At 40.6% G+C, this 15,321-nt stretch overlaps 1 protein-coding gene across 1 annotated transcript; it reads left to right on the plus strand.

Annotated features, from left to right (window-relative positions):
- Positions 1–1,963: 1,963 nt before the first annotated feature.
- Positions 1,964–13,278, plus strand: LOC129819985 (relaxin-3 receptor 1-like). Its single transcript, XM_055876754.1, has 2 exons — positions 1,964–2,125; positions 5,282–13,278. Exon 2 carries the CDS (start codon positions 5,458–5,460, stop codon positions 6,691–6,693), a length of 1,236 nt encoding a protein of 411 aa, XP_055732729.1. The 5' UTR covers positions 1,964–2,125; positions 5,282–5,457; the 3' UTR covers positions 6,694–13,278.
- The last annotated feature ends 2,043 nt before the right edge of the window (positions 13,279–15,321 follow it).

Consider the following 15,321-nt stretch of genomic DNA (forward strand, 5'->3'; position numbering starts at 1 on the left):
AACATAAAAAAATTAACTGAAATAGCTGCTTAGATAAGAGCAATTTCTCAAACAATAATTTTGCTACTGTATGACTGACTGGGAGTGGTTTGGGTGGGGAGGGGGAAAATGAAGAATTTATTTTATTGGCAAAGAGATTTGGAACTATTTTTCTTATTGGTCTATTAACAATTTTACCGCATGGTGATGTCACCACAGAAGGCCAAAACTCCCTTCCAACAAAGAGTCTGAAATGATTTCAGTTGGTCTTTTCAAACAGCTCTTACACTAGAAGGGCATTATAGTCATTTTCACAGTATTATTACAAACTCAATGTGTGGGAATATATATAAAACATGGGAAATCACGTTTTTGACAGCACTGGGCCTTTAATGCAGAGAGATAAGATAATCAGTGTTAGTCCCTCTGTATCATCCTGCCTTTTCCACAGCTAATCTAATCAACTCATTCATTGCTGATGACCTTTCCAATATCAACAGTGGACTCCGCAATAAAGAGCCCATTCTTGAAAAATCTAATTTAGAGAACATCATTACCAATTTGAAAAAAAAGATGAAAACAGATAACCTAGTGCCTATTTATAACGTGTCATATACCTTGATCAATATCGATATCTAAGTACACATAGATTTATGAGTAGCCTACATAGCCTAATTTAACCTCCCCACTGGGCATACAATGAATGGTTGAATCAACGTTGTTTCCATGTCACATCAACGATGTTGAATCAACTTGGAAAAGAAGTTGAATTGACGTCCCTACGTCTATGGCTTGATTATTTCTCAAATCTGTAGGCCTATGGGAAATGTAGAAGAAAACAGGCAGTTAGTTTCTAGGCTATATGTATAATATTTAAAACAATTAATATGCTAATCTCCTCCAGACATAGTATATACAGTTAGCTCAAAGTATTGGAACAGTGCCATTTTTTGTTGTCATTTTGGCTCTGTAGTCCAATACTTTGGATTTTAAATGATACAATGACTATGAGGTTAAAGTGCAGACTGTTTGCTTTAATTTCAGGGTATTTCCATCCATATAGGGTGAACCGTTGAGCAATTACAGCACAATTTGTTAGATGCATTTGTGTTTGTTTTGGTTGCGTTTCAGATTTTGTGTCCATTAGAAATGAATGGTAAATAATGTATTGTGTCATTTTACAGTCACTTTTATTGTAAATAAGAATAGAACATGTTTCGAAACACTTCTAAATTAATGTGGATGCTACCATGATTAAGGATCATCCTGAATGAATCGTGAATAATGATGATCCTATGTCTAGAGGAGATTTAAAAAAAATAAATGAAATGGTAGAGTATAGAGAAAAAACAGCAAATGTCACTGTTCAAATACTTTTGTAGCTCACTGTAGACCTCGCCTTGATTTGAAAAATTGCTTTTCACTGCAACTGGGCAACATGCATGAATTAAAAGGTAGACCTCTTATTTAGTGTAAATCCCGATATTGTTGGAGGCAATTCAGGCTACATGTTCTGGCAGGACCTTTTTTTCGTTTTAGATTCTCTAGTCCTAGGCTACTATGTCATCACACCTTTCACTTTCCCAAGCCTATCCCGTTCATTTGAACTGTGTAAAACTATGACTTCGTTGATATCGTGGAACTTTTGATAAGTGCAACAGGGGGTATGTTTTCATTTGATTTGGCTCTTGGGTAAATTTAAGAACGATAAATTGTTGCCTTAATTCCAGTCCATTTATTAATACGTGTAGTTGCTATATTAAACGCGCAACGTTAGTGGATTCCAGGCAAATTACATCGGGTTATATAACCATTTCGATGCGTAATGCATTCACTTCTCAAACGTCATTCACATAGGTTATTTGTAGTTTACAAAACGAGCGTCCCCACCAGTGACTTTTCCGAAGTGTTTCCTACCAGCAGGACAGTGTGAATTTAGAAACTGCAACGGGGAGGGACAGATGCAACGTTGCAGTCCAGTCTGCATTATGTTCATCTGTTCATAACTGTTACACTGCTCCATTCATACACTGCTGAAGCAGGTGGTCTTTTCGGATGGTGCGTGGTCTCCACAAGCGGACCTGTGGAACATTAGCATCGGATGCAACTGAAGCCCACTGAACTGATTACCGTCCATTCAAGTCAGGTGAGAGCTCATCTGTAATATTAGGCAGACTTTTACATTCACGTCCGATATGTATTTACTGTCATTGTTAGTTGGATAACTTTCCATTGCACATAGATCAAATTCATTTTTATGACAAGCGCATTTGTCTGTTTCAATTCTGAAAAGGGATACGTGTCACCCGAATCACCTAGGCTACTTGATTTGCTGATCTTGTTAAATTGCTCGCTTGACCATAAACCATCTGGTCTAATATTAGCTGTCTCGTTTGAATAACTAAAGCAGGCTGCAGGTAGCCTAGCGGTTATACGGTTGGCCCGGGAACAGAAAGGTCGCTGGTTCGTTATACCCGAGGCGATGTGCGCTTAAGCAAGGCACTTAGCACTCATTTGCCCAATGGGCTCTGTGCTACTATGGCTGAACCTGTAAAATAACACATTTCACTGCACCTATCCTGTGTATGTGACAATAAAACATATATGTTTTCCCAGTGATATTTTGTTGATAACACTTGGGAGAATATGATTTGAAAGAATATCTGAGTAAATAAGATGTATTTTATCCATCCAAAACATGCATAGCCTAATCTTCTAATATATTTTCTGTTTGCTGAAATGTAATTAATTGTATTTCGCCTACAGTGCAAGGAGGCTATACTAAGTTTACAATGTTTCAGCCTCAGGCTACTTATTTCTGTCCATTGATACAAACTATAAAAATTGAATATGATAGGCTAGATAGATGAATCGATTGCGCATCATTCTCAATATTAAATTATAACGTTACCCAATTGTCCTTGTCATTGTGTTATAATGGCTGGTGTTTAAAAACATGAATTTGTATCTACAATGTACATTGTGTAATTAGTTAATAAATCCCCTTACTGCATGATGTTTCCATATGGCCCATACTATCACTTCGTTGCTAATCCTTCCTACACAATACATGATTCTGATAAAAACGTGTACATTTCTCCTTAAATGAAAGATTGGCAATCGTTACAAGGGTTAGTTAAGAATGGTTAGTCTTCATTTTAAACAATTTTCATAAATCATTATCATAATAAAGTGAACTTTTTTTTTATAACGAGACAATATGGCAACACTGTGTGATAATGGTAGTAGACCTCCAAAATCAGTACACTGCCTTCAGAAAGTATTCAGACCCCTTGACTTTTTCCACATGTTGTTGTGTTACAGCCTGAATTCAAAATGTATTAAATAGAGATGTTTTTATCACTGGCCGACACACAATATCCCATAATGTCAAAGTGGAATGATATTTTTAGACATTTTTACAAATGAAAGCTCACATATATTCAGTCAATGTATTCAACCTCTTTGTTATGGCAAGCCTAAATATGTTCAGGGGGAAAAATGTGCTTAACAAGTCACATGAAGTCACATGGACTCACTCTGCATGCAATAACAGTGTTAACATTATTTTTGAATGACTACCTCATCTCTGTACCCAACACATACAATTACTTGTAAGGTCCCTCAGTCGAGCAGTGCATTTCAAACACAGATTGGCTGTGGTTGAACCACAAAGACCAGCAAGGTTTTCCAATGCCTCGTAAAGAAGGGCACCTATTGGTAGATGGGTAAAAAAGCAGACATTGATTATACATCCCTTTTGAGCATGGTCAAATTATTCATTACACTTTAGATGGTGTATCAATACACCCAGTCACTACAAAGATATAGGCGTCCTTCCTAACTCAGTTTTCAGAGAGAAAGGAAAACGCTCAGGTATTTCACCATGACGCCAATGGTGACATTAAAACAGTAACAGAGTTTAATGGCTGTGATAAGAGAAAACTGAGGATGGATAAATAACATTGTAGTTAGTCCACAATACTAACCTAATTGACAGAGTGAAAAGAAGTAAGCCTTTACAGAATAAAAATATTCCAAAACAAGCATCCTGTTTGCGACAAGGCACTAAAGTAATACTGCAAAAAAAATGTGGCAAAGCAATTAACGTTTTGTCCTGAATACAAAGTGTTATGTTTGGGGGAAATCCAATACAACACATTACTGAGTACCAGTTTCCATATTTGCAAGCATAGGGGTGGCTGCGTCATGTTATCTGTATGCTTGTAATCGTTAAGGACTGGGAGATTAATTCCCCTTTCAGCATGGCAATAACCTAAATCACAAGGCCACATCTACACTGGAGTTGCTTACCAAGAAGACAATGAAAGTTCCTGAGTGGCCGAGTTATAGTTGTGATTTAAATATACTTGAAATCTATGGCAAGACCTGAAAATGGTTGTCTAGCAATGATCAACAACCAATTTGACAGAACTTGTGGAGTTATGGGGAAATGTTGCACAATCTAGGTGTGGAAAGCTCTTAGAGACTTAACCAAAAATATGAATTTACATTTTAGCAGTCACTCTTATCCAGAGTGACTTACACTAGTGAGTGCATACATTTTCAGACTGGTCCCACATGTGAATCAAACCCACAACCCTGGTGCTGCAAGCACCATGCTCTACCAACTGACCTACATGGGACCTCACAGCTGTAAACACTGTCAAAGGTGCTTCAACAAAGTATTGACCCAGGGGTGTGAATACTTATGTAAATGACATATTTCTGAATTTGAAAACATTTTTAAAAACCTGTTTTTGCTTTGCATTATGGGGTACTGTGTGTAGATTAATGAGGATAAACATGTATTTAATCAATTTTAGAATAAGGCTGTAATGTAATAAAATGTGGGAAAAGTCAAGAGGTCTGAATACTTTCAGAATTTTGTAGAATACCAATTATAAATACCTTAAGAGCTTAGTTCAACTATAACCCATCATAACCTAAAACATAAGGGTGTATTAATTCATAGTTTGGTAATAACCATGTATAGCTTAAATATTGCCCTTGCTTCTTGCCACACGCAGATAATACTGTTGCGCCATCTATAAATATGAGAGTGGTTATATTTCTCAAGCCCCATCCCTCAGCTTTATGGCAAACCCAGTGGTGAGGCTGCCTTTTTGTTGTTTTTCAAATACATTTTGAAATTAATCTTATGATGGATATTTTCATAACAATACATCCCTCGAAATGATCAAACAAGTCTGGCTTTGATATGTGACAACCTTTCATTTAATCAGATGAGCAATGTCCCTTTAGGCATGAAAAATAATATGCATATCTCATTTTCTTGCAGGAAATGGAGGACAATCAATAAATGTACATGTACATTAACTTCTCATCGGACCAACCAGGAATGACCTGTCTTTTACCATTGTAAACGCTTCTTCTTGACAGCTTCTTCTACACAGCCATAATTCAGAATTTTCTCAACTGTTCTTTTGGGTGGGTTTTGTCCTGGCCACATCCAAAATGTCTGAGGCTGACTTCCAGAGAATTGAGCGGTTTTACCAGATCCTGAACAAGGACCCGTCCTGCAACCATTCCCACCTGACCTTCCATAACACCAGCATGGTATACGATCTGGACTTCCCTGGCGATGGCTCCCACTGGCTGCGCGCCATCATCTCCGTGGTGTACTGTGCAGTGGCCACCGGCGGACTGCTGGGCAATCTCCTCGTGCTGTACCTTCTCTGCTCCACCCGGACCATCGTCAAGAGTGCCATCAACTTCTTTGTGTTCAACCTGGCCCTGGCTGACTTGCTACTCTCCCTGGCTCTGCCGTTCTGGGCAGTAGACATCACCCTGGACTACAACTGGCCTTTTGGTTTGGCCATGTGCAAGGCCGTGTCCCTCCTGACGGGCCTCAACGTCTACGCCAGTTGCTTCTTCCTGATGGCCATGAGCTTGACCCGCTACTGTTCAGTGGCTACTGCACTCAAGCCCGCTGCACCACTCGGTCACAAGCTTTGTGATTCCCGGGTAACTACCGCACTTATATGGGCCGGGGCACTGGTGGCTGCTGCACCGCGTGCCGTGTTCGCCGATCTCAACAGAGTAGGCATGGCCAATGACACTGCATGTCTGCTCCGCTTCCCTAAAGGTACAAATTGGCTGGCTGTCAACCAACTCCTGAGGCTTCTGTTTGGCTTCCTGTTGCCCTACTTCATCATGATCCTCTCCTACCTGCTCCTGCTGCGCTTCCTCTGCCGGCACAAGCTGAACGGTGTCAACCCACGGCGACAGGCTCATGTCTCCAAGTCCGTGGCAGTTGTGGTGCTCTCCTTCTGCACCTGCTGGTTCCCGTATAACGTGCTAACTCTCTGGAGCGCGCTGATCCAACTGGATCTAACAGAAATCAGTCCCTCCTACTACTTTGTCCAGACCTACCTCTTCCCCTTGGCCAACTGTCTGGCCTTCACCAGTAGCTGCCTCAACCCTGTCATCTACTGCCTCATTCGCAGGGAGTACCGCAAGGCCCTGCGCAACCTGGTCTTGAAGTCAAGTCTAGCAATCGCTTCCAAAGCCTGCCTCTCGGCAGTCAACTCCAATGAGGGCCAGAACCGCGATGGGCAGCTGGGCATCCCGCTCAACAATATGGAAAGCCACACGGCCCAGTCTTACACCAAGAGGTCAGCACTGCCCTCTACCACTCTATCGCTGGGTCCCAGTCCCAAGGGCCTCTGTCCGCTCAATGTCCTCACCTGAGGAGGATATAGATAACCTCAGATATAGATTAATTAAAGCTTCAATTCAATTTTGTTGGGGTTGACAAATTTCGCATGGGTATGACAAACCTTTTTTTCCTTTACCAAAAACACCAAGTTGTATCTATATTATGAGACAAATGCCTTGTTGCCTTTTGCATGAACACGACAAGGGTGTGAATTTTTGTGAACATCATCAGGACATTCCTTCTTATTGGCATTAAAATTATGCATTGTGTTTTTTTCTGTAGTTTGTGGGATAATTTCTTAAATTAAACGTAATTATTGCAAGGTAAAGCAAATCAAATTTCAAATCAAATTAGGAAACAAGTTAATTAAAAACATGTTATTGCATCTTATTTTGAGATTTAATTATTGAGACAAATTCTTCAGGTATTCTTCAGCCCCAAAAAACTGAAACTACACTATATACACTGCTCAAAGAAATAAAGGGAACACTAAAATAACACATCCTAGATCTGAATGAATGAAATATTCTTATTAAATACTTTTTTATTTACATAGTTGAATGTGCTGACAACAAAATCACACAAAAATGATCAATGGAAATCAAATGTATCAACCCATGGAGGTCTGGATTTGGAGTCACACTCAAAATTAAAGTGGAAAAGCACACTACAGGCTGATCCAACTTTGATGTAATGTCCTTAAAACAAGTCAAAATGAGGCTCAATAGTGTGTGTGGCCTCCACATGCCTGTATGACCTCCCTACAACGCCTGGGCATGCTCCTGATGAGGTGGCGGATGGTCTCCTGAGGGATCTCCTCCCAGACCTGGACTAAAGCATCTGCCAACTCCTGGACAGTCTGTGGTGCAACTTGGCGTTGGTGGATGGAGCGAGACATGATGTCCCAGATGTGCTCAATTGGATTCAGGTCTGGGGAACGGGCGGGCCAGTCCATAGCATCAATGCTTTCCTCTTGCAGGAACTGCTGACACACTCCAGACACATGAGGTCTAGCATTGTCTTGCATTAAGAGGAATCCAGGGCCAACCGCACCAGCATATGGTCTCACAAGGGGTCTGAGGATCTCATCTCGGTACCTAATGGCAGTCAGGCTACCTCTGGCGAGCACATGGAGGGCTGTGCGGCCTCCCAAAGAAATGCCACCCCACACCATGACTGACCCACCGCCAAACCGGTCATGCTGGAGGATGTTGCAGGCAGCAGAACGTTCTCCACGGCGTCTCCAGACTCTGTCACGTCTGTCACGTGCTAAGTGTGAACCTGCTTTCATCTGTGAAGAGCACAGGGCGCCAGTGGCGAATTTGCCAATCTTGGTGTTCTCTGGCAAATGCCAAACGTCCTGCTGTTGGGCTGTAAGCACAACCCCCACCTGTGGACGTCGGGCCCTCATACCACCCTCATGGAGTCTGTTTCTGACCGTTTGAGCAGACACATGCATATTTGTGGCCTGCTGGAGGTCATTTTGCAGGGCTCTGGCAGTGCTCCTCCTGCTCCTCTTTGCACAAAGGCGGAGGTAGCGGTCCTGCTGCTGGGTTGTTGCCCTCCTACGGCCTCCTCCACGTCTCCTGATGTACTAGCCTGTCTCCTGGTAGCGCCTCCATGCTCTGGACACTACGCTGACAGACACAGCAAACCTTCTTGCCACAGCTCGCATTGATGTGCCATCCTGGATGAGCTGCACTACCTGAGCCACTTGTGTGGGTTGTAGACTCCGTCTCATGCTACCACTAGAGTGAGAGCACCGCCAGCATTCAAAAGTGACCAAAACATCAGTCAGGAAGCATAGGAACTGAGAAGTGGTCTGTGGTCACCACCTGCAGAACCACTCCTTTATTGGGGGTGTCTTGCTAATTGCCTATAATTTCCACCTTTTGTCTATTCCATTTGCACAACAGCATGTGCAATTTATTGTCAATCAGTGTTGCTTCCTAAGCGGACAGTTTGATTTCACAGAAGTGTGATTGACTTGGAGTTACATTGTGTTGTTTAAGTGTTCCCTTTCTTTTTTTGAGCAGGGGATGAATGGGATGAATTGGAACACTGACTACGAGCCAGGCCTAATCGCCCAACATCAGTGCTCGACCTCACTAATACTCTTGTGACTGAATGGAAGCAATTCCCCTCAGCAATGTTCTAACATCTAGTGGAAAGCCTTCCTAGAAGAGTGGAGGCTGTCATAGCAGCAAAGTGGGCACCAACTTCATATTAATGCCCATGATTTTGGAATGAGATATTCGATGAGCAGGTGTACTCATACAATGTTTTTGATGATCTTTATTGCAAATGACCCATGTCTCTCAGCCCAAGAGGTGCAAGCTCTTTGTCCTGTTAGAGGAGCATGGTCAGGTACTCAAAGGGTTGGCAGTTAAAACCATGTGTGGGCCACTTCCTTTAATGCTGTATATTGATATTGTTGGGGTACCGTTTTGTGTTGCATTTTTAAGACTTCTTTGCTAGATCTATATGACTGGTATTTTGAGTCAACAGTTGATTGCTCCTTAGGAATTAGCAAAGACTTTGATTTCTGGTTAAAAAGATGGGAAAAGGGTCATAGACTACATTTACAAGAAAAAGTGGGACAACAAACACAATAATGTTGAAGTAAAAACCCCTGCCAACTAATATTAACACTTATATTTGGTTTTGGATAAATTATTTACCTTCTGTAAGTTTAAGAAACATTGCCTTGTGCCTTGTAATTCCTTTACCAAAATCCCACATCTCTTTAAGATATTTTCTAATTTCTCTCCCTCATGAGGAGGGAGGATAATGAATGTTCACAGTGGTAACAAGTAAAGGTAGACCTACCAATTTGTTATACTGTTTTTACTGATATCAAGTTTGTTTATGAATTATTAAGTGATTCAAAATCATAATTCAGGCACCAAATCAGTAACAGAATTACAGGAAAACCAGTAATGGAATTACTGCAATTGAATTGCCTACAATGGGAAATCATAGTACTCACAAACCACAGTTGGGTCACCTGCTACTGTCCACCCTTCCACTGGCATAATTTTATTTTCAGCTCATAACTGTTTTTTCTCTCTTTCTGTTGTCTGGTGGTCAATGCAAGACTGTGAAAACAGTCTGGGCAACCCCTCCCTCTAACTCTAACTCTCCCTCTAACTCTCCCTCTCTATCTCTCATCCACTCTCTCGTTCTCTTCTATCTCTTTCTCCACTTAATGTCACCTCTCTCTGTCACGCCCTGATCTGTTTCACCTGTTCCTGTGATTGTCTCCACCCCCTCCAGGTGTCGCTTATTTTCCTCTGTGTATTTATCCCTGTGTTTCCTGTCTCTCTGTGCCAGTTCGTCTATGTTTAGTCAAGTCAAGCAGTGTGTCTTTCCCATACTCCTTTTCTATTCTCTTTTTATAGTCCCCCCGGTTCTGACCCCTGCTTGACTCTCGACTACTTTCCTGCCTGCCTGTTCATCCTGCCTGCCCTGACCTTGATTCTGCCTGCCCTTCGGTACCTATTGGACTCTGATCTGGTTTTGACCTTTTTGCCTGTCCACGACCATTCTCTTGCCTACCCCTTTGGATTAATAAACATTGTAAGACTCCAACCATCTGCCTCCTGTGTCTGCATCTGGGTCTTGCCTTGATACTCTCGGCACTTATTGACACCTGCCATGACACCTACCACCTACCCTCTTTCCACTTACTGTAAAAAGCATCCTCACCCACTGAGCACCGACCGACACCGGATGTCCATGGACGTTGAAAGCGAGTTGAAATTTGATCAGTCCGCCCTGGCCGGACCAAATCTTAACAAATCATAGGCATCAATGTTTCACAAGTTTGGACATCACAGTGCAGTACAGTAGAGCATAGTAGAGCCCAGTAGAGTAAAGAAAATTAGAGTAGAATAGAGTAGAGTTTACTGCAGTACAGTACAGTACAGTAGAGCACACCAGAGTAGAGTACAGTATAATGTACTGTATTGTACTGTACTCTACTGTGCTGTACTGTGATGTCCTAATTTGTTAAACATAGACTTCTTTGAATATTTCGGATTTGGTCTGGTGCGGACAAACCAAATGTGGTCTTGTTTGGGGGCGGAGCTCTTTACAATAATAGCCAGTGTGTAGAACAATACCCAAATATGCAAAATAAGAATATGCATATTTCTACCTTTGTGTACCTATTCAGGATACATCATCATGAAGAGAATGATATTCATCTCCATAATTATGCATTTATATACTGAACAAAAATATAAATGCAACATGTGGAGTGTTGGTCCCATGTTTCATGAGTTGAAATAAGAGCTAGATTAGGGCCTAATTTATTTATTTCAATTGACTGATTTCCTTCTATAAACTGTAAGTCAGTAAAATATTTGAAATTGTTGCATGTTGCGTTTATATTTATGTTCAGTATAGTACAGATCAGGGACACAGGATGTAATTCCATTACCGTAATTGTGTTACCAAATGTAAATCCACTTCACTTACTGTAGTTAAATAACCGAAATATATAGATTTTTAACTCAAAGTGTCATGCCATAACTGACACCGCATTCTTTCTGCAGACATCTTTGAATCTTAATTTGGTGCAGATATTTAACAAAGTTTTTGGAAAACGTGGTCGCATAAGTAAATGTAAATGTGTTTTTGTGAAATGTTCTTTGTAAATTGTTCAAAGGAGACCTTCTGCATAGAGTTTTAAGGTTTGTTAAACTTTAAAATCAATGGTTTTTGTTTGGCATATATTTTAAAGCATAAGTCCATTACCGTTGCATTGCCCTCTAGCATTATTTCTAATCATACTAATGTGTATGTCCTCATCATGGACAAGTGTATTAAAATGATCCTGTATCTGGTGGTCTCCAAAAGAGGTGAAAATAAATAAAAGGGACAAACATTGTTGGCAAGAAACTGTTTTTAGTGACATATTTCAAATATACTCAAAGATGATTGAGATATAACTTACAAATAAAACTGTTGGGAACCAGTTGTACAACAGAATGTACTCAATGAACCACTTCAGATGAGCTGAATTAACCAGTGGCATGTCTCCAAGTTACAGATGCAAGATACAATTATGTTGTACAAATGCCTGTGTTGTCTGTTTGCTATTCCTAATAGAAGAAATATAACTTATGTTTTGGTTGTGAACGCTATGCAACCCATCAGGTGCAGACGTCAATTCAACGTCTATTCCACGTTGGTTCAATGTAATTTCATTGAAATTACGTGGAAACAACATTGATTCAACCAGTGTGTGACCAGTGAGCTTCAAATGATTGTTTTGCTTTTGCAAGTTTAACGTCATTGTATTGGGATATCTTCTCACATTTCAAGTAGTTGTTGATAATTATACAATGGGTGGGTCTTATCCTGAATGCTGATTGGTTAAAACTGCATTCCAGCTGGTGTCTCTTCCACAAGTTGATGCTAAATCTATGACGATAAAATGCCTATTTACTATTTTCCATCTGACTGCGCAATCCACTGTCTCATCAGCCCAGCCAGGCAATGTATACACTTTATCTCCACTATAAAAAGCATTTAGACATTATCTCACATTTCTTTTAAACTAACATTTAGTTTTAAACTAAATTGTAATAACCTTGTCTGTTCCGACATTTGTAAAATTGTTTCAATATTCAATATATCCAGCTGTCCCATAGTAATGGATGTGTCAGGAGTCGGGATGAGACAGACAGACAGGCAACTTTTCTCAGCCAGTTGAAATCATGACTCAGCATAATTTTTATGGATATATATACAAAGAACTATCAATAGAAAACAGGTAAAATTAACTGTAGCTATTTTGCAGTCTTTCCAGCTTCAGTTTGAAATGATTATGTTAGCTGTGTTGTTGGCTAGCTCTCGAAAAACAGTTTCTTGATGAGAGAGCACATATTTTATGCCAGGTGGAATTGCGCATGATTAGTTAATTGTTATGGACGTACCAAATAAATGTCACGAGAAAACAGCTTAAACAAATGCAAATACAGCTACTCTGTTGTTATTCTGGCTGCACTGTTGGACGTGACTGTAAATTAGCTGTAGTTTGCTAGCTAGCAAGCAAGGGATAAGAACGTTGCCAGCCAGTATGGCAATGGTATATTTAGAACGAACGACTGGGTCACGTCCGTAGATACAGAACAAAAAGACTGAACGACTGGGTCGCATTTCTGGCAACCGAACCCATAGAACAGACGACCAGCCAGCTTGGCTAGCAGCCCTATATTTGTGTCGGGACTACATCTTGTGGAAGGATGAAATAGTATCAATAAATTCATCAAATATGTCAATCATTATTTGAATTTGTTGGTATCCTGTTGAATAAAAGCAATAATGCCCTCGAAGTCGATGTTTGGAGGATATATTGGCACGGTTTGCCGGACCTCGACGAACAATACCCAGGCGAATATATCCTCCAAATTCCGGCTTCTCGAGCATTATAACTTAAATAAAGCCGAATTTGATGATTGTTGTCAGTTTTTGTGTGAAACGCTATTGTTACATCTGATAAAGATTGTTACATTTTGCATATTTGTTCATTGAAAGTACTGTATGTGCTTTCTCAAGGTAGTCTTTCATCTGTAAAGTTTTTTTCTGTCAATAAACATGATATTCTATTCTTTGGATTGGAACTTTTCTTTAAAGTTGGCACTGATTTTACTGATGTGAAACTTGAAGTTTCTGCAAAAAAAATGATTTAGGCAGCCCAGAAATGACATCTTGTCAATATTCACATCATGCCTACAGTTGAAGACACGTGTCTTCCCTATAAACCAAGAACATTCCCAGGACATAAGATAACATTCCCAGTATGGCAGGCACGGGAAGACCCCAACTTGATTTTCGTTGGCTGATCTCTCAGTCCATCACCATCTCTAGCATAACACTTAAGCATTGTTCATACCGCAGGCCTTACTGCTCAAATCAATCCGTTTTGGAATACTGACTGTCCAAACAGCAAGTTCCAAGTGACCAAATTGGATTTGTGTGTGGTCATTTGCTGACATGGCTATGCTAGTTGTCATAGGAACTACGGGTGTGTGTGCTGTGGGGTAGGTTTATTGGTGGTGGTGCTCAAGCTTCCTATCACTCAGAAGTTATGTAGCAAGCTAAGGTAGAAACAATGACTGCCGTTGATGTTTCCCATTTGCTTTGAATGTTCAAAAGCATAGTGTAAGAACACTTTTAAAGCCTCAAAGGATAAGATGATCTTTCAAAATGACTCCTTTTTGGCTAGCCACATCAGTCACCTAGCAAGCTAGGTAGCTGATTAGCTTTCTAGCACATTCACTCATTTGTTTGTAAAAAATGTACAAGCTACCACATGTTCTTGTCAAATTGTCAACAGAGGAGCTAGCAAGCAACAAGGTAAGGTAGATGGCAAATATATCAGATTTGACTGTGGCCGGGAATTAGATTTGTATCTGACTTTAAACCGCCTACTGCCAATGTGAACAAGGCTTTAAAACCTGTGGATTTCAATGTGCGAGCAGCACAAGTGACTTAATCCTAAAGCAGATTCTCAATTGGGAATAAAGTCTGTCCTCTCCTTGACTCCTCTGTCCTCCGTGACCCTGAAACCGATAAGTGGTCACCATACTGACATTCTTGAACTGCATTGTTGGTTAAGGACTTGTAAATATTAATTTCACTGTAATGTCCACACCTGTTGTACTCGGCGCATGTGACAAATACAATTTGATTTGATATGTAGGAGAGTATCAATTTGTTAATAGGCAAACAGAGGAGTATGCTTCTCTCCTCATTAACCCCCTTCATTCAAATCAAATCAATCAAATTTTATTGGTCACATACACATATTTTACCAGATGTTATTGTGGGTGTAGTAAAATGCTTGTGTTCCTAGCCCCAACAGTGCATTAGTAACAATTCACAACAATACATACAGGAATTGCTGTACAATATGATCTTGTTGCCATCTAATGCACATGGAAATGTTATAAATTAACACTGCTGTTACGAATCCCGCTGAGGATGGTGCCTCTTCCCGTTCGGGCGGCGCTCGGCGGTCGTCGTCTCCGGCCTACTAGCTGCCACCGATCCCCTTTTCTGTTTTCATTTAGTTTTGTCTAATTGGTTGCACCTGTTTTGTGTTTAGCATTAGTGAGCTATTTAAACCCAGTTGGCCTGCCGACTTTTGTGCGGGCTTGTTATTCTGTTTTGTGGTGTTTGTTATAGAGTGGATTTTGTCGTAGTTATTTTTGGACTGTATCTTGACGCGCCGTTTTGTTGTGTGACGTAGCCGTCTCATTTATATTCTTGTTGAAATATTAAAATATCCACTTGCTCGGAACTACCCTGCTCTCTGCGCCTGACTCCTTTATTCACCATTGGAATCGTTACAACTGCAGAGCTCTCCCTGTCCTCTGCCGTGCCCTGATGGTATTACTGCTGATTATATCTGGAAATGTGCATGTACATCATGGCATATCTACTGTTGCTAGCCCGAATTCTGATTTGTGCTCTGATATCTGCTTCACCGATTTCTGCTCTCGTAAAAACCTGGGTTTTCTGTACATTAACACTAGAAGCTTATTACCTAAAATGTATAAATTGAAAGTGTGGGTTCACAACTCCAATCCAGATGTGTTGGTCATTACTGAGATGTGGTTAAGAAAGAGTGTTTGGAACACTGTTGT

This window comes from Salvelinus fontinalis, chromosome 22 (assembly GCF_029448725.1).
Source record: "Salvelinus fontinalis isolate EN_2023a chromosome 22, ASM2944872v1, whole genome shotgun sequence".
In the NCBI taxonomy this organism is placed as follows: Eukaryota; Metazoa; Chordata; class Actinopteri; order Salmoniformes; family Salmonidae; genus Salvelinus; species Salvelinus fontinalis.

Bases quoted from the DNA above. Each gene is read 5' to 3' on its own strand.
- LOC129819985 (XM_055876754.1), top strand. From the start codon at position 5,458: ATGTCTGAGGCTGACTTCCAGAGAATTGAGCGGTTTTACCAGATCCTG.